The 24,756-nt window shown below is 45.3% G+C and overlaps 1 protein-coding gene across 5 annotated transcripts in view; it reads right to left on the bottom strand.

Moving 5' to 3' along the window:
- The window catches only part of TTLL11 (tubulin tyrosine ligase like 11), a 214,465-nt gene that overhangs the window by 160,392 nt on the left and 29,317 nt on the right, over nt 1-24,756 (bottom strand). For all 5 annotated transcript variants that reach the window (XM_058672145.1, XM_058672147.1, XM_058672148.1 and 2 more), the window contains exons 2-3: nt 11,803-11,899; nt 6,455-6,588 (exon numbers count right to left, since the gene is read on the bottom strand). In XM_058672145.1, the coding sequence (XP_058528128.1) occupies nt 6,455-6,588; nt 11,803-11,899 (231 nt within the window). The remainder of the gene's footprint in view (nt 1-6,454; nt 6,589-11,802; nt 11,900-24,756) is intronic.

Raw genomic sequence — 24,756 nt, 5'->3', positions numbered from 1 at the left:
CAGCTGTGCAAATATATCCACAGCGGGTATGTTCCCAACAGAATATTTCTTAATCAACAACAAAAAGATGAGAGCTACTTAAGCATTCATCAACAGGAGAATGAGTTTAAGTTATGATGCCTGGGCCTGGCACAATAGCCTAGTGACTAAATCCTCGTCTTGCATGTTCTGCGATCACACATGGGTGCCAGTTTGTGTTTCACTGTTCTACTTCCTGTCCAGCTCCCATGTGGGAGACCCAGAAGAAGCTCCTGGCTCCTGGCTTTGGATTAGCTCAGCTCTGACCATTGCAGTCACCTGGGGAGTGAACCAGCGGATGGAAGATCTTTCTGTCTCGCCTCTCTGTAAATCAATCTAACTTTCCAATAAAAACAAACAAATCTTTTTTTTCTAAAGTTATTATGGGCCTGGCATGATAGCATAATGGTTAAGGTCCTAGCCTTAAATGCGCCGGGATCCCATATGGGCGCCGGTTCTAATCCCGGCAGCCCCACTTCCCATCCAGCTCCCTACTTGTGGCCTGGGAAAGCAGTCGAGGACGGCCCAAAGCTTTGGGACCTGCACCTGTGTGGGAGGCCTGGAAAGAAGTTCCTGGCTCCTGGCTTCAGATCGGCACAGCACCAGCCATTGCTGGTCACTTGGGGAGTGAATCATCAGGTGGAAGATCTTCCTCTCTGTCTCTCCTCCTCTCTGTACATCTGTCTTTCCAATAAAATAAATACATCTTAAAAAAAAAGGTATTATGCCTTAATATAATGGACTACTACACAGCACCAACATGGAAAGATGTGTAAGACATGCTTGGCAGGGCAAGTGCAAGACAGAAAAGCAGGTGAGGCAGGCATTTGGTCGCGGCTTGGACTACCTATATCTATCTCATTTTAGAGTATTTGGCCAAAGTCTGGGGTATTTTGCTCTGATCCAGCTTCCTGCTTGCACTTACACCCTGGGAGGCAGCAGACAATGGCTAAAGCGCCTGGATTTCCACTATCCACATGGGAGACGTGGACCAACTTCTAGGCTTCTGGCTTTGGTTTAGCCTAACCCTGGCTGTCAGGGGCATTTGGAGGATAAACCAGCTGCAAAAAGATCCCTCCCTCTCTCTCTCCTTTCTCTCTCCTTCTCTTGCTCTGCCCTTCAAATAAAATCAAAATAATTAACTAATAAAAATTAAGGGCGTATATAGAATAATCATTTTTAGAGGAAGGAGTTATGGCTATCCCATATCAGAGGAAAATGGTAGAGGAAGATGTACTAACCTTCCACAGAGATTTCTGGGAAATTATAACAGCTTTTCTACTCTATATATGCTTACATAATTTGAATTTTTAATGTGAAAGTATTATTTTCCATTGGAACAAAGGAGTTATTAAAATAATAATGCCTGCTATGATTTGAATATATCTTTTCTTTAAAAATTGCTTATGTCAAAGACCTACTGTTTAATGAGATGGTGCTGAGAAGTGGAGAGACCTTTTTTAAACAAAAAAAAAAAGATGTATTTTTGTTGGAAAGGCAGATTTACAGAGAGAAGAAGAGACACAGAGAAAGATCATCCATCCGCTGGTTCACTTCCCTAGGGGCTACAATTGGCTGGAGCTGAGCCAATCCTGAGCCAGGAGCTTCTTCTGGGTCTCCCACATAGGAGCAGGGTCCCAAGGCTTTGGGCCGTCCTCCACTGCTTTTCCAGACAACAAGCAGGGAGCTGGACAGGAAGTGGTGCAGACGGGACACAAACCGGCACCCAAATGGGATCCCCGTGCATACAAGACGAGGATTCAGCCACTGAGCTATTGTGCTGGGTTCACGTCATGATGAAGACAAAACTCAAAATAACTTAGAATGTGTCTGGAGCTGAAAGTAGCAGAAATGACACTGAGAAAGTTATTGTCAGGCATTCCATGTGTTCGAAAAGCTAGTTAGGAATTCAGAAGATATTTAAAAGCTACAATGTATGAGTTGAAAAGGAAACCCAATGGAATCAACAATTTATATGCTATGTAATTTTTCCAACATTTTCTAAGCCTAAAATGATTTCAAAACTATTCTTAAATTAAAGGCAAAAAAATTCAGACAAACAAAAGTCAAGGGAATTTTATAATAAATAGACCTAAACTATGAGAAATGTGTTACAGGAAATTCTTCAGGCCAAATAAAAATAATCGCAAATGGGATCCAAGGGCTATCTATAGGAATGAAGAGTTCTAGAAATAGTAAATACATGAATGCATGAAAAAGACAAACACATTTATTTCTCTAGTTTCTTTGTAAGATAATTGACTTTTCAAAGCAAAAGTACTAACAGTGTATTCAGAGTTAAAATATGAGTGGAAATAGGGCCTGGTGTGGTAGCCTAATGGCTAGTCTTTGCCTTGAACACGCTGGGATCCCATATGAGTGCCAGTTTTACTCCCAGCAGCTCCACTTCCTGCCCAGCTCCCTGCCTGTGGCCTGGGAAAGCAGTCGAGGACGGCCCAAAGTCTTGGGACCCGGCACCCGTATGGGAGACCCAGAAGAGGTTTCTGACTCCTGGCTTCTGATTAGCTCAGCTCCAGCCATTGTGGGGTGAACCAGCAGATGGAAGATCTTTCTCTGTGTCTCTTCTCTCTATAATCTGCCTTTTCAACAAAAATATATCTTTTTTAAAAAAATTAGGCGAAAAAGCAAATTAAGTCAAAAAGAAGTAGAAGGCATCAAATTCTAATAAAACTTAGAAATCAGTGGTTTGCATAATGGATAAACGCTAAGATATTAAGTTGGTTCTGTGAAACGATGGATAAAATTGACAAGCCTTTCCCTAGATTGATCAAAAACAAAACAAAAAAATCAATATTAGCAAGAAAATAGGTTATATTACTGTATATCCCAGACACTAAAACATAATAAAAGGATATTATTTTTAAAAACTTAATGCCAGTATATCTGACAACTTAAATGAAATGGACTAATTCCTTGAAGGACACAAATTCAGGAAATTCTAGCCAATAATTCTGAGAACCTAAAAAGTTGCCAAAAAGAAAGGCCCAGAAGGTGGAAAGGGAAATCCCTGAGCCTAAGAAACTGTATCATGAAAAATAAAGAATTAAAAAAAAAGATAGCTTCATATCCAAGTACCTTCAATAATGAATTCCGCCAAACATTTAAGAAACAAAACCAAAACCTAACTTAGATAACATACTCCGAAGAGCAGAGATGGTATCTCTTGCCAGCTCATTTAATAAGGTTTGTGCTTTTCTGATACCAAAACCAAAAATATCATATACCAGTATCTCTCATGAATAAAGATGCAGAGTTTCTTAAAATATCAGCAACTATGAGTTCAGCAGTACATAAAAATTACAATACATCACAGCCAGGCAGAGCTACATCAGGAATGCAAGGTAGGTTTAGTATTTAAAGCATCAAACAATGAGTCATCTTATTGCCAAAATAAAAGAGAAAAATAATATCATTATCTTAACAAATGTAGAAAGGACATTTGGCCAAGTTATGTACCCACTGATGACAACACTTCTGCAGACTCTAGGAGGAACCTCCCTCAGCCCCATGAAGGCCTCTGGGAACCGCCCATAGCTAACATGATGTACACCTGCGTCCTTTCCCAGACTGGAAACAAGGCAAACATACCCACGCCAATCACTATTATGGAACACTGGATCAGAAATCCCAGCTCAGTGCGATATAACTAGAGAGAGAAATGAAGCACATTTAGATTAGAAAGAAAGGAATGGCAGGAACAGAGGAGAGGGGGCTGGTGTGGTAATGCAGTGAGTTAAGCTGCAGCTTTGAAACACCATCACCCCATTTGGGAGCTGGGCGTCTGGCATCTCTACTTCCAATCCAGCTTCCTGCTAATGTGCCTGGAAAGGTAGCAGAAGATGGTCCAGGTGCTGGGGCCCCTGGATTCAAGTATCCAAGCAGGAGACCAAGAAAGAGTTCCTGGCTCCTGGCTTCTGCCTAGCCAAGATGTGGCTGTCGTGGTCATTTTGGGGAATGAACCAGCAGAAGGAAGATATCGCTCGCTCGTGCTCTCTCTCTCTCTCTCTTTCTCTCTCTTTCTTCCTCTTTTTCTGTTGCTATGCCTTTCAAATAAATACACATTTTTTAGAAGAAATAAAATGTTTTTATTCACAGATGAATTAACTGTATTCACAGAAACTCCTAACAAATCAACAGAAAAAGAACTCCTGGGAAAAATCAGGGACTTGAGTATCATACTAGTAAAAAATTAAAGGTAATTGAATATCAGCCAACCAACCAACAAATTGTAAAATAAAATTCAAAGTATGCAATTTAAAATAGAATTAAAGCTAAAATACCAGGAGAAAAGGTGAATAAAATATGTACTGTGAGAAGTATAGGACATCTCTGAGATAAACTGAGGGAGACCTAACTAAATGGCAATGATGACTCATCATGTTAAAATGTTCACTGTCTCAGACTAATCCACAGGATGAAAGTAGAATCAGTCAGATTCCCAGAAGGGTTCTTGTGAAAACTGTCTTCAAAATGTACATAAAATGCAAAGGTCCTGCAAAAGCCAAAACAATTCTAAAGATAAAGTAGGAGGATTTAACACCACTGGACTTCAGGAGTCACTATAAAGCCACATTCATCAAGACGCTATGGGGGCATTCACAGAAGTGTAATCCTACAGATGGATGGACCAAATCACAGAATCTAGAAACAGAACAAAACATATACAGTCAACTGATCTTCAACAATGAAGGCAATGAAGTCTAAGATATCACACAAAAAGCACCAGCAATAAAAGAAAATTTGACAACAGCATCAATACTGACAAAAACATCAATAAGGTAAAAATTAAAATGCTTTACTCTTTAAAAGTATAGAATTAAAACATAAAAAGTCAGGGTTACAAGTTGAAAAGTCATATGGGACAAAATATAATACACACAATTACATCACGAGATAAAAGACTGGCATCTAGAATACGTAAAGAACAGGTAACTTTAAATCACTTAGTAAAGTGAACAAAACTTTTGAATACACACTTAACAAAATAAGATACTCAAATGTTAAAGCATACACAAAAAAAGATTCAACCCATTGTCATCTAGAAGGAGCAAGCTAAAATCATAGCGATACAACTACACATCTACCCATCTCAGATGTTCAAGGCATGGCAATGACGTGAAACAACGAGGATTCTCAGACACGGTCCGTGGGATGTAAAGCTACAGCCACTTTAGAGTTTCTTATGAAAGAGTTGGAAATTTCTTGTAAAGTATACAACATAGATCATATAATCCAAAAAGTCCACTCCTTGGTTTTATTTAAGAGAAAGAAAACATCTACAATGGAACTTACAAATGAGTAGTTATGACAGCTCTATGTGCATGATCCCTACAATCAGCTCTTGGGTGTAAATCCAACATTAACTGAATAAGTCAATTTCTCAAAGCTTCAATCTCCATATCCATAAAACAGGGTAGTAGTAAAATTAACTTTGTAAGATTGCTATGGGGGAAAAAAAGAAGTAATTTTTTAGAGTGGGCATTTGGTGCAGGGTGTAAGTCACCACTTGGAATACATTTCATTCTGTAATGGGATTCTTGGTTCAAGTTCTAACTAATCTGCTTCTGATCCAGCCTCCTGTTAATGTACTGGGAAGAAACAGATGGTGGAAGTACTTGCGTTCATGGTTGAGGATGCAGTCCCTGGCTTTGGCTTCAGCACTGGCTGTTGCAGGCATCTGATGAGTAACCTCCCCCGCCCCCCCCAAAAAAAAACTCATTCTCTGCCTCTCTTTCAAATAGATAAAAATAAATATTTTTTAAAGAAAAAAAGTTTATCTTCTAGAATAATACCTGGAACATAGTGGGACCAATTAATGGTATTAGTCTTATCACTAGAAAGCTGTTTATTATACTGTCACCCTCATGGTTACAAAACATTTAGTCAAAGGCTTTGAAATGGTCTAAATGAAACTATTGAGAGACTAACCAAAATGATCATTCTGAACTCTGCTTCGCTAGTGGTTCCGTTTCATAATCAGAGGCAAAGAGGCCAACCCATTTCATGCTCAAACATACTGCTTCAAGACGGGATGAGTCATCTGAGAACTGATTCTGTAACAAGCTTAAAGCAAGACACCTGAAAGGTTCCCTCCAACCCCATTCCAAGGTTGTCCCAAGACAGCCTGACATCCCACGCTTTACAGCCCACGCCTCTGGATCCCCTTCTACCCTAGGACGTATTCCACTGTGGGCCCAGCCACCCGCTCTGCCCTGGCTCTCCAGAGCTCTGAGCCATGATTCAGTTTTCAAGTCCCTGTCACCTGGGGTCAAGATCTACTGCTTCATTTTACCCACCTGCCACCTACCTGTTGAGTTCTGCAGGCCAACAACCCACTGTGTACCCTCAGCTGGGGTCAGCTTCCTGGTGACCCCAGTCCCCAGTCGCCATGGTGAGCGGACAGAGTGCCATTTACCTGAGCAAGAAAGAGTTGGAACTCCTCGGGCAGAATCCAGGAGCGCGGGTAGAAGTTGTACTCGTCGGGAAAGAGGTTTTGCATCACCCTGACTGCTCGGCTCAGGGTGACTTTCCGCACCATCTCCGTCATGCCTGAGGAAGAGGAGAAGCTGTGAGGGTCTCACAAACAGCTCTCAAACAGCTTTTCTGAACGACTTTGTAAACCATCCCGCTGGTACGTTCACTTTCTCCTGCAGGAGTTTGAAAAAGTGGTGAATGCCCGCCCCCGCAGCAATGACTTAGAGTTGGTGGAGATGGACCCAATTAGTGAAGAATTTGAGACAGCGGATCGATTTTTTTTTCTTTTACAAAGAATGAACTTGCAACTCATTTATTATTCCGTTATTTGTCACTCCCTTAGGTGATGCACAGAAAAGCGTTTATATCTTATACTTCAAACTGAATACCTTCTTTAGTTTGGGGTTACTAACCATGCTTCTGGGGTTCTTTCCTTCTTGTACTCTAGAGAATATGAAGGAACATGTGCAAAAAGTTCACAGAAAATGTGTATCATGGAAAAATAGGCACAGATTCTAAAAATTCTTGCACCAAAATAAACATCTTTCTCTCTTTTTCATTTTTCCATTCACTTTATGAAATTGCCTCTTATTTTCTGTTGAGGAGCTTCTCAGTGGGTTTATTTTAATCTTTCATGAGTATCAAAGAGATAACAGAGGAAAATATACACCTTTCAGCACAAAATCCTGTCCCCTTGGATCAAGGGCAGACAGTGGAAAGAAACTCAGTACAATTTAGAGTTGAAGGAGTAGAAAAAAAAATGCAGTCCTTTGGAGCTCTTTAACTATAAGCCCTGACATTGACATTGATCAGATCTTACTAATTTTCCCAGAGGTGGTTGAAACATCTCACTTAGACAGCATTTGGAAAGTCTGGTGGATTTTATCCCCCCTGGTAGTAACCTCATTAGTCACTGACAAGACAAGAAACCTAGTAGATGCCACTACAAATTCTAACCAAATGGGTTAAAAAAAATTGTCATAGGTTTTTAGCAGGCTTATTTCCCAAGGCAAAACTCATCACTGTAAGTACAGACTGAAAATAGCCTTCACCCCCAAGGAAACCAAATGGCTTCATTCCCAATCCGAGAAATCTGCTTAGCAAAGTGATTCTTAATGGGAAGTCTGCTGTTCCATGCCAGGGTGGCATGCTCAAATCATCATGTTCCAAATGGGACCAGACGGAAGGCATGGCATTTCTTAGGCTCCAGTTTTTCATAAGCAATGCTGTGATTCCCCCAGCATGGTTAAAAAAAAAAAAATCTGAAGATCACAGCCAAGGCTTAAGCTCTTTGGTTCTTGTTTAGAGGGATCTAGAAGAGAAGAGGATGAACCAGGAAATAAAAGAGCTTAAAAAGCACTGATAAGCTGTATTCTAGCACAGGTTTTTCTGTATTAAAGAAAACTCACTGAGGACACTGGTTCAAACTCCCCCCAGAAATGAGTCTGAAAAATTCCAGCTGTTTCCTGGGATTCCTCCACAGAATTCAAATTGTTGAGTTATGAATGCTGCAGGTGAGCCCAGAGTCGATCAAACACAAATTGCAATGGTTTTTTTGAAGCTTTCCACATGTAGTTGACTAACATTTCAGGGCTGGGGTTAAATTGAAATCCTGCCAAGGAGCTCTTAAACCCAGCACCTCCACTGGTATTTTATGCATCTTAATGACAGTGTGATGAGGCACTGTGACAGGTCAGTGGGACTCACCCTACACAGATAAAAGAGCTTTGAGTTCAAGAGGGCAGTTGGAATATTCCAGCAATCTCTTGTGAAAAATCAATGCCCAGCCAAAATGAATAAATGTGCATTTTAAACCTCTGAGGGTTCCTTCTGTAATGTTCATTGTCCCTCAGTCTCCATGCCAGCTAACAGAGCTGCCTCCAAGTTTCCCTTGATGTCTCTAGATGGCTCTTTCCTGTGAACAGCCAAGGCAAGAAGCACGCCTTGAAGCCAAGGGCTACTCGGATCCAGACCCATAGGCTGCAGACACTTTGTCTCCAACCCTGCCCGAAGCTCTGGCTGCAGCTTCCACTCACTGCCAAAATGCTGGTTCCTCCCTGCCTTCTAAGCTGTGCTCCCACTCAATGCAGCCTGGGAAGCAGTCACCGACAGTTCACCCATCCAGCCACTCATGGCGGGAGTTCCCCACAGTGTACCCTGACAACAGTACCTGGGTCTTGAACAGGCATCTGCAAGTGCTCCCAGAGTCAGTGTTTGAAAGCAAGGTCATGGCCAGGCCTGCTGGCTCCAGCTTCAGCCTCAGCAGCTGCTGCACCTGACCCCTGCCTACCTGGCCACTCCACCCCCACTGCACCCCCACACTTAGCTGTGGTAGAATCTCTAGGTCTCAACATCAGTTCCCTAATGCTAAAAGTTTGGTCTTGACTTTGCATTCCAATTATACAAGAAGGATTGTCTGAGGCTCCATTGCTTATCCTGCCAACTTGAGTCACCTGTCTTGGTTGCCGGTGCCTGGACTGCCCTGGAAATTCCCAGAGCTGTTCTGTTCCATGTTCCTCCTTTCCCCCAACTTCTCCACTGTGGTCCCTAAGCCAGTCCTGCAAACACTGGAGTCCTGCCTGTCCCAATAGCCCAGTGCCTGGAGCTCTGCTGTCTGCACCTGCTCTTGGGAGGTTTGACCCATCATGAAGTCTGCAGCTTGATGTCCCGTGTATGAACAAATTCCAGACAAGCCGCAGCTCCTGGATGGAGCTTCAGAATTCAAGGTTTGCCTCCTGTCTCCCCCACCGCGGGCCAGGTGGACCTCATCCCATTGGAGTTAACCAAGAATGAGGCAGCTCCATCCTCACATTTGCCCAGAGGACCCTACTGAACCCACGTAAAGCAAAAACAGCTATATCTGGAGCACTGCTCAATCCAAATAGCATTTCTAATCATCTTTCTCAGCAAAAACCCATTAAAGTCACTGAAGAACAAAGGAATGCCTTCTGGTCCTTTCTCTGCTCTCCAGGCCTACATCCACTGATAAGGTTGTCTTTGGCCTGGCTACTGTGGAAGTCTCAGCTGCGTTTTTCTTTCCCCTCCCGGCCTTTCTAGCCTGACCTGACCCTTTTGGCTGAGGGTGCTGAAATGCAAGCTGGCCCACGTCGTTGTCTGGGTTTCAAATGTCTCATTGACTCCTTGCAACCTTCAGACTGGAACAAAAGTTCCCCTAGGTCCCTGCCCATCCACTCTCCACTGCCCCACACACATGACCTACTCCATCTGTCACCGGCCGCCTGCCCTTTGCCGCGTGAGTGACAGCCCATAGCCTTCCTGTCTTTGAGCCACCTCTGCTCCCTGTTTGACAGAAGGCTTGGCCCCTCCATCCCCAGAGGCTCAATTCTCTTGCCCTTCTTCCACAACCCAGCTCCATCCACCCTGCCTCATCCCAGACAAACAGGGCTGCACCCCTTTCTTGCAAACCCCCACAGCACTCCAAGCTTGCTCCTCCAGCCTAGCACACCCATATTTTTGTTCTCTCTTTCTTTGTCTTTCTCCCAGTCTTTATATTCCCAGAACCTAGGCCAGGACTTTTGCAGATGGGTACACACCCCTGCCCACAGAATCCTAATACCCTCTCATTCACAGAGTGTGGTGGGAGGTCCTCTTAGAAACACCTGCTACATGCTACCATATATCTCGGACTCTGAATTTCAGCCAAAATTTAAAAAGTTGTAAGTTGAGAATGGATAATTCTGGATTAAAGGTCAAGCAAAGGCATATCTAAATCAGATTATTCTGATATAAAATCTTAATTCATTAGTAAAGATATAGTAATATATCTTGAACAACAACAACAACAAATGCCCAGAGGTCAGCATGGTGACATGCTAGGCTAAGCTTCTGCCTAAAGTGCCAGCACCTACATGGCACCAGTTCAAGTCTCAACTGCTCACTGCAATCCAGGCAATCCAGCTCCCTGCTTATGGACTAGGAAAGCAGCAGAGGATGGCTCAAGCCCTTAGATCTCTGTACCCATATGGGAGACCCTAAAGCTCCTGGCTCCTGGCTTTGAATCAGCTTGGCTCCAGCCACTGTGGCCATTTGAGGAGTGAACCAGAGGATGGAAAATCTCTCTATAGATTTCCTTCTCTATATATAACTCTGCCCATCCATTAAAAATAAATAAATCTTTTAAAAAAAAGAAATTGTCCATAGAAAAGTGCCTAAAATCAAATATGCTGATACACACAAAATCAATGAAGTTCTATATGTATGCCTAAAAGGGTTCCCAGTTTATTAGGCACGTAAAGTGTTTATACTTGCCTAGCATACCCTCCCATACTGACTCTAAGATTATTATACAAATGCATAGCAAATGTATGGTTAGACTAATGGGATACAGGTGAGACAGATGATAAGCCTGGACATGAGCTGGAGCCATGGGACAGGCCCTCCGGCTGAGGATGGCCGTCTTTCACGGGCAGGGGCTGTGGCAGCACTGCTCTGCTGCTCGAAGCTCTGGAGCCTGCTTTGCTATCGCAGCTAATTAACTGCTGCTAGTAAAGGAGAAAATTGTATGTTCCAGTCGCTGCCATGCACAGCACGGAAAGGGGCAAACTTGCTGCTTCGAAAAATGACTATTCAAAGTTTCCCACTTATTTAATGAAAGTAGTACCTGCGAGGGGAGCTGGGTTCCAAAGGGAGACCCTTGCCTGCCGCCTCTTTCCTGGTCTCAGCCGAGACCAGGACTGAGAAAAAGGGGGAAATGCAGACAAGGCCTCATTGGATGACTTGGGTCTTGAGAGCCGTGTCCTCATTCAGAATCAGTCTCTCCCAAACAGTGCTCTTGCAATCTCCCAGTAAGTGTTTGAAGCGGCATCTCTGAGCAGCAAGTCAGGCAGAGAACAGGGGCACCTTAAATATGCTGACTGTGACACTGACCTGGCACCAAGCCCCCCTGGCAGGTAAGATCACTGAGATCATGGCAGATGCTGCCTTCAGCCAGCAGGAGACTCAGCATGGGGACCAGGGCACTGCCAGCACTCCCTTTCTGGGAGATGTTCCTAGCATCTGTTTTGCCGACAGGTGAAATACTCTATTTCTTTTTCTCATTGAAAAAAAATATTGGCCCTCAAATTAGACCCTCACACAATAGCTACAATGGGAAAAAGTAGAGACAATGCTCTTCTGTTCTTTTAACCCTTAGCTAAAGTGCCAATTCCCTCTGCAGTAAACTTCCCTCCCAAGGTAAGGGCACCATGGCACCACAAGTATTCCAGGGGGATGTAGAGAGCGCCCCCCAACCTGGCTCAGTCCGAGAGGCCAACTGGTAATGGTGGATACCTGGGAACTTGTTCACTTGACCCGAGAATATATTATTGTCATGGAATGAAACTCCGTGCCAGTAGATGTCACAAGGTACACGGCGGCCAAATGGGACCTGGAAGAGAGGAGGAGAAAATGTGTTGCATCCAAAGAGGAGGAGCAGTAGCAACCACGTGGCACGCCTCCCTCACAGCCTGGCTCCTGCTGCATGCCTCTGCCTTCACATGAAGCATGGGATGATCTTCCCCGCCACACACAGGATGAAGACATAGAGTCTCCCCAGCCACGTCCTGCTGCCCCGGAGCTGCCACTTGGTGCAGAGTGCCAAGGCCTTGCCTATTTGTGGCTTTGCAGGCAAAGTTCTCTTAAACCCTGCAATGACCCTATTAGAGGGCAATTCCCACTGTGCTGGTTTAAAATTTAGTACTGAAAGGAGTCATTTATTTTGCCCAAGGTCACATGGGGCTGAAACATAAAGGACTCAGGATTTAAACCCAAGTCTATCTCCTTAAGGCAGACCTAAAGGAGCAAATTTTCAGAATCTCTTCTCTCCCCTACACCCCACTGCTTACACACACTCTTTCTCTCCCTCCCTCAAGGAGCAGGTGCATCCCCAGAGCCTAGAATGAACACAGTGAAGACTTGCTTAATTACAAATGAACAAGCCAGGAGCCATCATTCAATTCCAGATGAGGTTGCTGAGGTCTCCCTTCCAGGAACACAGAGACCAGAGCTGCCGGCGAGCTTCTGCTGACTGTGTGACTGTGTGACTGAGCCGGGTGGCTGTGCCCTGGCAGAGGCAGAGACAAGCCGTAGGCTGCGAGACGAGAGCAGCAGGCATGGTGAGACAAGGAGGGGAGCACACAGAGCTGTGGAAACATGGACAGGCTGACAGCCATTCCTGGGGTTTCCAAGTCCCAGGCCCAGTCCTCATGCATGCGGCCATCCCTCTTGCCCTGTTGGACAGCCTCACATCCTGGAATTCTAGCGTCTTCTTGGGAGCAAGTTACAGGGTTTCAGTGACTGTTAACCAGGAGATTCTTCATGGAGACAAAAGGGCCTAGGCTTGCCACAGCTTCCTGCAGCCTCGCAAACTGAGGAACGAGTTCTACAATTTACAGAACATGGTTATTAAATCTGTAGCTCAAATGACCTTGTTAGAAAAAAAAGTGAGGATATGCTAGTTCAGATTTAGAATGTGCTTGTTAAAAAGTTCAGAAGCAGAAGAATGCCAACACATTAAAAGAGAAAAAAGTATTTGATTTTCTCATTCTCAGACTATAGATAATCAGAATTTTTATCTGCTCCAAGTTAGGGGGTCCAAGTTCCAATAGAAGAAGACAGCATCATTGATGAAATGGGGGCAACTTGATGCCTTCCAACTCTTCAAACTAAAACACAGGCAGACAGACCCAAGCCCTTGAAATCAGTCATGTGATTTCAAAGCCGTATCAAAGGAAAGCATGTTACACACTCTATTAGCATTAATAACTCCCATTTCTAATTTATAGCATTTCACTCATTTTCCTTGCATTCAAAGGATTATAAATTATTTATGCAGTAGTCATAAACACAAAGAGATCTAATATGTATTATTTGCTTGCAGCTGCTAAATGATAAAATAGAGAAGAGAAAGGTGAAAAGCAGAAGAGGATCTCTAAAAAGCAAGCCACTCATGGGCAGTGTTTGGCCCAGTGGCCGAGACGTCCCCCACTGGGACACACACTGCCCACATCAGAGTACCTGGACTTCAATGCTGGCTCTATTTCAGATTTCCATTTCCTGCTAACAGGCACGCCGGGAGGCAGCAGTGATGCCTCAGGGAGTGTGTATCTGACACACAAGTGGGAGACTTGCATTGAGCTCCCAGCTGTTGGCTTCAGTCAGGCCCAGCCCCGCCCACTGCCAGCATTGAAGAATGAATCAGCAGATGGGGCTCATGGGAGCTCAGCACCCCAGCATCCCTTCCTTTTCTTTTTCTTTCTCCTCTCCCTTCTCTTTCTTTGCCTGTCAGACAATAAAAATGTTTTTTAAAAGCAGGCATCCCCACATGGAACACTGAAACAGTAATGGCTGTCCAGCTCCTGTCGGCAGGCAACCTGCCAAGTATTCCCTTCATTGTCAGCTTTCAATCCTTGCACCTCACCCTCAAGTATACCAAGCAACCCACAGACAGAAGTACCTTATCTCACTTCATTTTTTTCTAAAAAGTGAAAGAACCACTTCTAAAAGTTTATCTAGGCACTCAATAACTGTCGTGTGCCAGACACTGTGATCGGTACTGGGAATACAGAGGAACACAATTTTAATCGATCTCAGGATTTTCATAATTCCTAACTCTTTAGGCAGTGTCTGCTTAACACAGAAAGCACTGTACTCAGTGATAAAAGATTAACAGTCAGCCTCGAAGATCAGGAGCAAGATAAGGATGCCCTCTTTCACCACTTCCATTGAACTTAGTATCAGAAGTTCAAGCCAGGAAAAGAGAAAAAAATAAAAGGCATCCATATTAGAACGGAAGAAGTAAACTTGTTTTTTATGGATGACCTGCTCTTACATGTTAAAATCCCAAAGAGTCTACCCAAAAAAGTGATTAGCAATCACAAATGAATTTGGCAAAGTCTCAGATACAACTACCCATTGGGTCATAAAGATAACTCTCAGAATTGCCAAGAACCAAACCAAGACTATCCCCTAATTGCTGCCAAGGATGCGGAGCAACAGGAGCTCTCATTTATGGTTGGATTGGGGACGTCGGGGGAGGAGGGATATAACTTGCTATGCCACTTCAAGAAAGAGTCTGGCAGTGTCTTGTGAAAATTAAGCATACTCTTTACATATGATCCAGCAGCCGTGCTCTTCGGAATCTGCCCAAGTGAGCTGGAAAGTTGTGGCCACAAAAGAACCTGCATGCTGGTGCTGACAGCAGCTGTGGGATAACTGCCAAAACTCGGAAGCTGCCAAGACAGCCTTCACAGGTGGATAGACAAACACACTGCGGTCCATCCAGACAATGAAGCGGGTTCCAGCACTAAAAAGAGCTGCCGAACCACAAAAGACATGGAGGAAATGTGAAAGTCTATTACTACGTGAAAGAGGTCAATCTGAAAAGGCTACCTGCCATATGATTCCAATTATATGACCTTTTGGAAAAGGTGAAATCTTGAAATACAAAGACCAATGGTCATCAGGAGTTGGAAGGAAAGAAGAAATGAGTGAGCTGAGCCCAGAGGGTTGGGGAGGTGGGGAGCAGTGACACTCCCCTATATGACATTAGGATGGAGGACACATGTCATTATCCATCCTTCAAGGCTCACAGATAACACAGTATCAATAGCAAACCTTAACGCAAACTAGATTTTTGTGATAATGACGTGTCCATGTATATTCCCTTGACTGTGACAAAGACACTAAGCTGAGTCAGGATTGTGATGCTGGGGAGAATGTGTACATGGAATCACTGAGTGGGGTGAGGCAGAGGGTTAATCTTCGTTCCTTCCATTCAATTTTTTCATGAATCTAAAGTTTCTCCATAAAATTTAAAAAGACAACAACAACTTTTAAAAAGCCAGCATGGACTTTCATGTGGGCATAAGACAGCCCAGGTGCAAAGTCTCTTCTGTATGGCCAAGGGACCTTCATCAAGGACGACAGAAGCAGCCAGTACCCAGGCAGGCCACTCATTCCTCCACATCTTGTGTCTGTCTGTGAACTCTCTGAGAATGAGGATGGTCTTAGAATCCATCTCTGTGTCGCTAGCACCAAAGTCCTCAGCATCTCGTAGACTTTGCTTTTAGCTTTTGGGTGGTGGGGGGGAATCAGGAATTCTTTGGAGATGCTGCCCCAGAAAAGCACATACATGCACAAAGTTTTAACTATGATTTGTGTGAGATTTGATGACTCCCAGGAGATCCTAACTGTTCATAGATACCTTTGTTAATAAAATCAGCAATAATATTTCATGAATGAATGAATCCACAAATAGTAGCTCTTCAAATGCATGTTATCATCAGCACTGAAGTATGTTTTTTGTATTTATGGAATACATCTTGCCACATCTCTGTGTTAAACACTTCGTATTACAAATATTATTGCATTTAATCCTCACAATAGTCTTATGAGGCAGGTGTCACCACTGACCCTAATACAGATATGACAGCAAAACTTGGAGAGAGCCAGTAATTCCCCCAGGGTCACAGAGAGAGCACAGGCAGGGTCAGGCTCAAGTCCAGGTCTTCCTGAGTAACCACTGCATCTGCTTCTGACCTGGTCACCACAATCATGTTTGTTAGCCACAGATGAGCTATTATAACCAATCTGCACTCACCCTACTGACATCATCCTCCAGGGAATACATCTGCATAAACCCCAAATCCTTCCCCTCTTGTCCAGATGGGCGGAAAAACCTGCAGCCTCTTCAGGCTCAAGCAAGAATCAAAGCTGTGAAATGTCCTTTGAGCACATCTCTGCTTAAGGAGCTGACATTTGGGGTCCTTCTTCCAAAGGCCCAAAGAGTGAGTTCAAATTCCCCCCTGGTGATCTCAGAGAAAGGAAATTTCACAGTGAACGCTCATGAAAGCACAACCCACACGTCTGCTTTGAAATGATTTCCCCCGCAAAGTGTTTTTAGGACCAGAAAATCTTTCAAGTGACTGGGGATAAAAGCAGCAAATAAGCTTTGAAATGGGATGGTATGTGCGCCACGTGTCTACAGGCAAGATCATCCGAGCCACTGTTTTCAAAGGAGGGACCCAAAGTCCAAAGGCAGTATGAGAAAGAGGTAGTGGCCAAAGCACTGACCTTGAACTAGACAGATCCCGGCTCAAACCCTGCTCCACCCTCCCTTGCCCAGGGAACTTGACACGGTAACTTAGTCCTTCTAAGCTTCAGCAGCTCATCCACAATATCAAGGAAAAGCAGCAATGAAACCGGCAACCCCCATCCCAGGGCTGCTACGTGAACCGTGGTCATGCATGGGAAAGCACCTGGAAAGCTGCAATCTGATGGAGGATAGAATCGGCTGTTGGTTTCAAAACGTTTATTTACTTATTTGAAGAACAGGGCTTACATAGACAGGAAGTGAAAAACAGACATGGAAAGAGAAAGAGATTTTCCTTGCTCTGGCTTACTACCAAAATGGCCATGATGGCTGGAGCCAGGCCTGTCCAATGCTAGGAGGCAGGAGCTTCATTCAAGACTCCCATGTAAGTGGCAGGTCCCCCGATGCCTGGGACATCCTCCTCTGCTTTACCCAGCACATTCGCAGGGAGCTGGATCCAGAGGTGGAACAACCTGGACTAGAACATGGGATGCTGGTGTCACAGGCGGCAGCTTAAGCTGCTGTGCCACAATGCTGGCCTCATGGTGGTTATTTTTAATGTCCATGAATACCAACTCCAACTTCAATTAGAAAACGTGCCGAGTAAACCCCAGGCATCCCTGGCCTGGCTCTCAGACAAGGCCACGGTGGTGCCCCTCGGCTTGGGGAATATTCCAGAAAGTCCTGTGGAACAGGGAATGGGTTTCCCTATAGATGTATTTTCTCTCCCATCTGTGACCAGCAGCCCCCTAAACGGGCTCCAGCGAGTCCCTCCCCCTAGATTTCATATCTTCCACGTCCTCTCCCACACCGTCACTAGCTTGGTGGACACGACCAACAGCTCTGTACCTGGATGGGGCAGAAGAGGCCCAAGGCGACCCTGGGTAACAAGCCCATTGACCGCGCCCTGACCTATTTCCCAAAACCTTCGAGCCTCCTAGACCCTGGGCCTGTGACAAGAGGGAGGCCTCCCAGGCTTCTGAAATGCCCTTTGAACTTCTTTCCCTTCATCATGATGCACCTGGCTCCTCCCATCCCGTCAGTCTCCTGAGCAGGCAGGCACTGGGCTGCACCCGGGCTTTCCTCCACCACGGGGGATTTTTCCTTTCCTGTCTTCATGTGGTCTGGCTGTGAATTTTCCAAATCTCTCTGTTTCCACTTGCTCTGAAACCTTAATGAAAGTGGCTAGAAGCAATCAAAAGCCACAGCCTGCATTCCAGATTCAAGGTTTCCTTTGCCCACATAGCCCACTTCATTTCATCACCCTTGGGTTCTGCCTTCCTTCCACAAGGCAACCGGGTTCCTTGCAACATGGTAACAAGGCTTGGCTCTACTCTAATTCCCTGTAAGAGTTTCCTCATTCCCTCTCCGGGACCCACTTGCGTGACCTTTAATGTCCACCCTGCCATTGGCATTCTGGTCCTAGCCAGCCAGCCCGTCTCTGGAGAGTTCCAGTCCTTCAATAGTCTGCTCTCTTTCTGGGTCCTTCGGCAATTACCCACACTGCTCCACGTACAGCCAAGTGGGTCTCTCCTAGCCGCTCCCATGTGTCAGGGTAGTCAGGATTAGCAACAGCTCCACTCTCAGTGCCGTCTTTTTTAGTCCTTTTTGTTACAGATAACATAATAACCATGTTGGCATTGTGGCACAGCATGCTAAACCTCTACCTGCAGTGCCCACTTACCATATGGGTGCTGGTTTCAGTCCTGGCTGCTCCACTCTCAAGCCAGCTCCCTGCTAATGTTTCTGAGAAAGCAATAGAGGGTGGCTCAAATCCTTGGGCTTCTGCACCCACATGGGATACCCAGATGAAGCTCCTGGTACCCAGCTTCAGATCAGCCCTACTCTGGCCATTGCAGCTCCTGGCTCCAAGTCCTAGGGGCTACATCTGGTGATGTCTCTGGTGGCACAGCACATCCTATGAGTGGCAAGAGATGGGGCACCAGAGCCCTAGCCAGCCTGGCTTTCACAGTAGACCCACTCTTAAGATGACCCACTCACCCATGAGTCTATCAGCCCAGCAATTCTAGCGATAGATCAACCCCCCTGGGGAAGCAGCATCCTAAACACCTCTGAAAGGCCCCAGCCATTTACAGCTCTTGATCAGGAGCATTCTAAGTTTCAGCGGCCACCAACCATACACACAGCTCTGAGAATGAATGGCATGAATGCTGTTTCCTCAGCACTTCGCCACATGACCTCCACTCTGCAGATGAAGAAATGCAACCCCATTGCTAACAGGCAGTGAGCCCAGAATTCCAAGCCAAAGTGCATTCTCTGGAGACTGTGCCCTTTCATTCCCCCTAAGTAGGATAATGAGCGAGTGGAATAACCCTGGGGAAAAACAAAAACAAAAACAAACAAGCAAGCAAGCAAGCACACACCACAGACAGTGGCAATTAGCCCCCTCAGAGAAGATGCCAAGAATTTGCTGTGTGCCATTGCTGTCTTGGCATCTGTTTTAAGGCCTGACAGAAGCTACTGGGAGCCCAGTCACATCATGTCATCTTTAAGTTAGCTAAAACTTCCTATTCTGGGGACTGCATTTGTGTAATGGATTAAGCTGTCTGCAACGGCTGACATACCAAAAAGGCACTTGAGTTCCAGCTGCCCCACTTCTGATCCAGCTCCCTGCCAACGCATTTAGAAAAGCAGCAGAAGTTGGCCAAAGTCCCTGGGCCCCTGCAGCCTCAGGGGAGACCCGGATGAAGCTCCTGGCTCCTTAGCTTCAGATCAGTGTTGCCCCTGCTGTTGTAGCCATTTGGGAAGTGAGCCAGTGGCTGGAAGATCTCTCTAATGCTTTCAATTAAATCAGTCCTTTTTATAAAATAAACAAGAAAAAAAAAAAAAACCTTCACTTTCCCATTAGGCTGTTTGTAACAGAACCTGCTTGTTGCCAATTTCACTGAGCTCAAACTCAATGCACCCATGAGATATGGACCCTGATAAAAACCAAATGGTCAATCCAGAGTCCTGTGACCAACACCCCCCGGTCATACATTTTCCTTTGTTATTATTATTAGTATTTTAAATATTTGAAAGGCAGAGTCACAGAAAGAAGAGACAGAAAGAGATCTTCCATCTGCTGATTCACTCTCCAAACAGTGGCAACAGCCAGAGCTGAACCGATTGAAAGCCAGGAGCCAGAAGCTTCTTCTAGGTCTTTGACATGGATTCAGGTGTCCAAGAACTTGAGCCATCCTCCACCACTTTCCCAGGCTATCTGCAGAGAGCTGGATCGGACATAGAGCAGCCAGGTCTGGAACTGATATCTATATGGGATGTAGACGCTGCAGATGGAGGCCTAGCCCACTACACCTATGGCACCGGCCCCTACACATTTTCTTTAAAGCAGCCTGTAGACCTGTAGACCTCAAGGAAGGAAGGCCTGGTTCCAAAAGTATCTCCTTTTTTTGTTGTTGTTTATTTATTTATTTATTTTTTATTAATTATTTTGCATTATGTTACAGTTTCATAGGCTCTGGGAATCCCCCCCACGCCCCTCCCCCCTGGTGGCTTCCTCCACCTTGATGCAGTATTACAGTTCAAATTCAATCAAGATTCTTTCCTTGTAAACATATACCAAGTATAAAGTCCAGCTATTTATTGTCCAGATGGGTTGAACAGTCAAAAGTATCTCCTTTGTCTCTCCTCCCCCTTCTCCAACCTCCTCTCCTTCCCACTTCTCAGGTGCTAGTTGAGTTGTCTGTCTACACCACTTTCCATTGCCCCACCCCCACTAAGCACACTCTGAAAGCATTAAGGAATGTGTTTCTTCCCACTTTGTGCATTTTGGCTTCACCATACTGTGTTCTCCACTGACACAGTCCTGAGTTTTTCCTAAAGAATGTCTCCTTGGCCATTGGCCCACTCTCAACAGACACCCAGGCCAGATGAAAAAGAACACATCGCAGTGCAGAACGTAACAGAAGGATGCAACCCAGAAGAGGCCACTTCAGGCCAGATTGAACAACTGTCCTCCAAGGTTGAACTAAACATGTTCCTCCATCAAGAAAACAAGAAGACTAAGAAAATGCTGGTGGAGATCTCACAAATCCTGACAGATGTGCCCAGATGGTGAACAGTTCCAGCTGCCAGATGGAAGTACAACAGAAGGAGCCAGAGACAGGTCAGCTCACTCACCTGTGGGGCCCATGTCACATCACATCTCAGCTAATGACACCACTGTCCTCCCAGACAGGCAAGAAGAGCCAACCGCCCAACTGTGGGTCCATGGGATATTCTGGACTCCTTTCTGCCAGTGGGAGATGGTGCTGATGGGAGACCAGTGGGTTTCCTGATGATGGAATCTCTGGTGAGGTTGCTGGGGAAGCCCATACAGGGAGCAGTCCTAAGCCTGACTCCTCCAGGACAACCTGATAGGGTTCATAACAGTATAAAAATCATGCATGTGAACCACCTGGCTCAGATCCCACACAGCGGTTGTTCAAAATCCACTGGTTTTCTACTTTTGCAATCTGTCCCACTAGTCATCACCCAGGCTAGGGGTGGGTCGGGGGAGGCAGGCTTGGGGTGGGTTAGGGAGGAGGCTGGCTGCGGGTAGAGGCAGGGGCAGACTGGCTACTGCATTTTGCCTGATGGGAGCTGTGAATGGGCCCAGGACAGCAACTGCTTCTGCTCAAGGTGAGATAAGTTCGGCTACCTTGAGTTGTATGGGAAGCAGGTATTTGCCAGAAACAGACGCTAGGAAATCAGTCAGAGGGAAAAGTGTGGGTGAGCCATGTGAGTCAGGGGGAGCTGAGAAGATCCATGTGCCTGGAGCCACAAGGCTGGGGAGGTCCACAAGGCCCACACAGATGGTGAAGGGCTTGTGGGGCAAGCAGAGGGGCCTAAACTTGATTTTGCAGGTAGACAAGAGCCACCAGAAGTGCTCAGGCATGGCTATCCCAATCCTGGCTGTCGGAGGAGAGAGAGGAAGACAGCCGGATCCTGTGGGAAGCTGACCATAGTTCGGGGAGCAGCAGAGTAGAGAGAAAGCCAGTGCCTGATGTAGAAGAGAGAGTGTTGGAGGGGCCGGAGCAAAGGCAGTGAATGTCTATGGCCTATGGTCCATGCCCTTCATAAAAAGGCTGCTTCTCTGCCTGGAGTCAACACTGCATTTTCCCTCAGCCAGGTTCCTGGTTGTTGGGATTCTAAAGGGAGAGGACCCCCACGACCAAGCAGGAGGTTTCCTGTAGAACAGAGGCCTCGCTGGCTCCATGAGTTCCCAGGAACACAACATTACTCATCCTCTAATAGAGCCAATAAGTACACACCAAGCCTGGGTAATTAACAGCCTTGTGCTGAAAGGAGCAATTTCTGTGATCAATGGGGTTTCCTTTTCCTGTTCATTTCTTTGTTATGCTAAATATGTTCTTCTGGGTAAGCATGCCACTCATCGTTCACCAAGTCCACCTCCCAAGCATACAAGATTTCTTATTAAATCCATCCGTTATCATTGACTTCTAGGAATGGAAACCCTGCACCCAGCCCTGTCGTCCACCGTGTCACCACTTCGAATCACAAGGCTCTGAATCAAATCAAAATTGTTACTGAAACAAGCTAGCTATGGGGTAGGGGAGGGAACTTTGCCCCTGTTGCAATGTCAGTGTTATCTCTTTCAGTTTTTCATGTCTTGTCTGCTTTCTCACCTGTAAAGTCTTCCTTGATAGCAATTCTGTGAGGCAAAAGGGAAAGACTTCACAAACTTCCAAAGTGATTTACTTCTTGACTCGCAGTTTTAATTATAATTCCAGTTTATTGAGCAAACAGCTCTGAAATGATGAGATAGCAATTTAGCACTATGTACTTCTCCTGCTTTCCAATTTATAAAGGTGACATGAGCCACAGAACAGCTGCATCCAACAATGGCTCTTACTTCCTTCTGGCATAATACTGCTGATGGAAAGAAGCAACAGTGTCAATGAACAATTATCAATGAACTCCACTATGCTTGGCCACGTGACCAGCAGTGAGCTCTCTCCTCCTCACAGCTGGTCAATGCCAACAATTTGCTACCAAGTCTCAAATTGTCCATCCTCTGCTACATCAAAGCCTGAAATGGGTCTCCAGCTTTCCCTTTCAGCAGCCCTCCTCTCAGTAGGTATAGCAAACAACTTCATTTGCAAGTCACTTCTGACATCTCTTAGGCATCAGGTTAACCAATTAACTAAACTAGTTAATCAGAAACCCAGGTGATTTCAGCACTTTGCAAAGTAGCAACACCCAACTGAGATCTAAAAACAAGGCACTGTAGTTCAGCCAGTCCCAGCATTCATTCATTTCATACACAAGCAAATCACCCACACCTTGGGGCAGGGACTACTCTGTATGCTTAGGAATGGCCCCAAAGTCTGCAAAGGAGCAAAGGGCTGGCGGTACAACAAGGAGCTACAGAGGTGAAAATAACAGAGCAGTCCTGTCTCCAAGGACTCACAGTACCGTGGACAAATCAGATGGACCGATGATAGCAGCATCTGCCGTCACCATCTTGACTATGCCTGCTTTTACAGGCCTTCCTAAGAGCCAAACTCATTATCCACACTACACAATTTCCAGATGAACCTCCACCCTACCAAGCAAACAGCCTTCACAGCCCCATTCCACACAGGAGGTAATCACAGCGCAGAGAGAACATTTGAGCTGACTCTTGATGAGGAAGAAGAGGAGCTCTAGCCGGTAAGACTGAGGAGGAAACGAAGGAAGCGAACAGCTCAGGCAAGGACTGGGCAAAGAGCAGCCAGGAAGCAGCCTGGTCATCCATCCCTCCTCCGTTGGGGCAGTCATTCACCTGCTGAGCCACCTGCAGCCGTCACTGGACCTCTTCAGGTCTGTTTACTATTTGCCACCTGCAAGGGATTTTCCATTCTGCGGTTCCTTAAGAACCTGCTCTTCCTTCCAGTCATTGCCAAGTGCTGTCAAATAACGTATGTGAAGAAAAGAGGTTCCCATGCAGGTGGGATATATCCCTCTAAAATCACAGCGGCGTGGCCTAGCGGCTAAAGTCCTCGCCTTGAAAGCCCCGGGATCCCATATGGGCGCCGGTTCTAATCCCAGCAGCTCCACTTCCCATCCAGCTCCCTGCTTGTGGCCTGGGAAAGCAGTCGAGGACGGCCCAATGCTTTGGGACCCTGCACCCACGTGGGAGACCCGGAAGAGGTTCCTGGTTCCCGGCTTCGGATTGGTGCGCACCGGCGGCTCACTTGGGGAGTGAATCATCAGACGGAAGATCTTCCTCTCTGTCTCTCCTCCTCTCTGTATATCTGACTGTAATAAAATAAATAAATCTTTAAAAAAAATAAATAAATAAAATCACTTGTTCTTCTTGATCCCTAAACTAACCTGAGTCTCCCCTAGACATGACCATGCCATGATAGCCTCTGGCCATACAGTCACATGTGAGGAAGGATGAGCAGTACTGTGCCAATCACTTCTACAGGAATAAAAGCAGAGTTTACAGGTTCTGATTACATAGTAGGTGTTGTGTACTTGACACGTATTGTCTCGAGTCACACCCAACCTATGCAACAGGTACATATATTATTTCTTTTTTACATGCAAAGACATTAAAACTCAGACCAATTAGATCACTTATAAGTCTCTGGTCATGCATTCAGTAAGTATTAAGACAAAGAATAAAAGATATTTCATAAAGCTCACAGAGAATGGAGTTAGAAGATTAAGCTTATTTAGATAAAAAATTAAAATTCATACTAACGTCATCATTAATATACATTTTCCAGGAACTTTTTGAAGATCCTTTGTAAATACAAAGACACTTCAAGAAGTTTGTGGAATATTCATATGATTGTTCAATTTCACTTTATGAAACCCCTTCATGTACCCAGATTCTTTAACTCTTCAGTTCCAAAAAGAACTAAGCCTAGGAGAAATGGGTGAGGCTCCTTCAGACATCACAGGCTTGGCCTGGCCTAGGAGCTGTCCATGGTGCCGAACTGCCTTTGGTAACGCATTCCGCCCCAGAGCACCCAAATGTGCCTAGGGCCTTTGCCTGTGCCATTCCTCCCCACCTGATTTGACTGCCCTACAGAACCACTGATTGGATAAGGTGCTGGGAACAAAACCAAACTAAGAGAGGAAGGTAACTTTCTGAAGAAGTGAGATTACGGGGAACCATGGGATAGCCACCTGAA

The sequence above is a fragment of the Ochotona princeps genome, chromosome 14, assembly GCF_030435755.1.
Source record: "Ochotona princeps isolate mOchPri1 chromosome 14, mOchPri1.hap1, whole genome shotgun sequence".
In the NCBI taxonomy this organism is placed as follows: domain Eukaryota; kingdom Metazoa; phylum Chordata; class Mammalia; order Lagomorpha; family Ochotonidae; genus Ochotona; species Ochotona princeps.
This window is presented reverse-complemented; position numbering and strand designations above follow the sequence as displayed.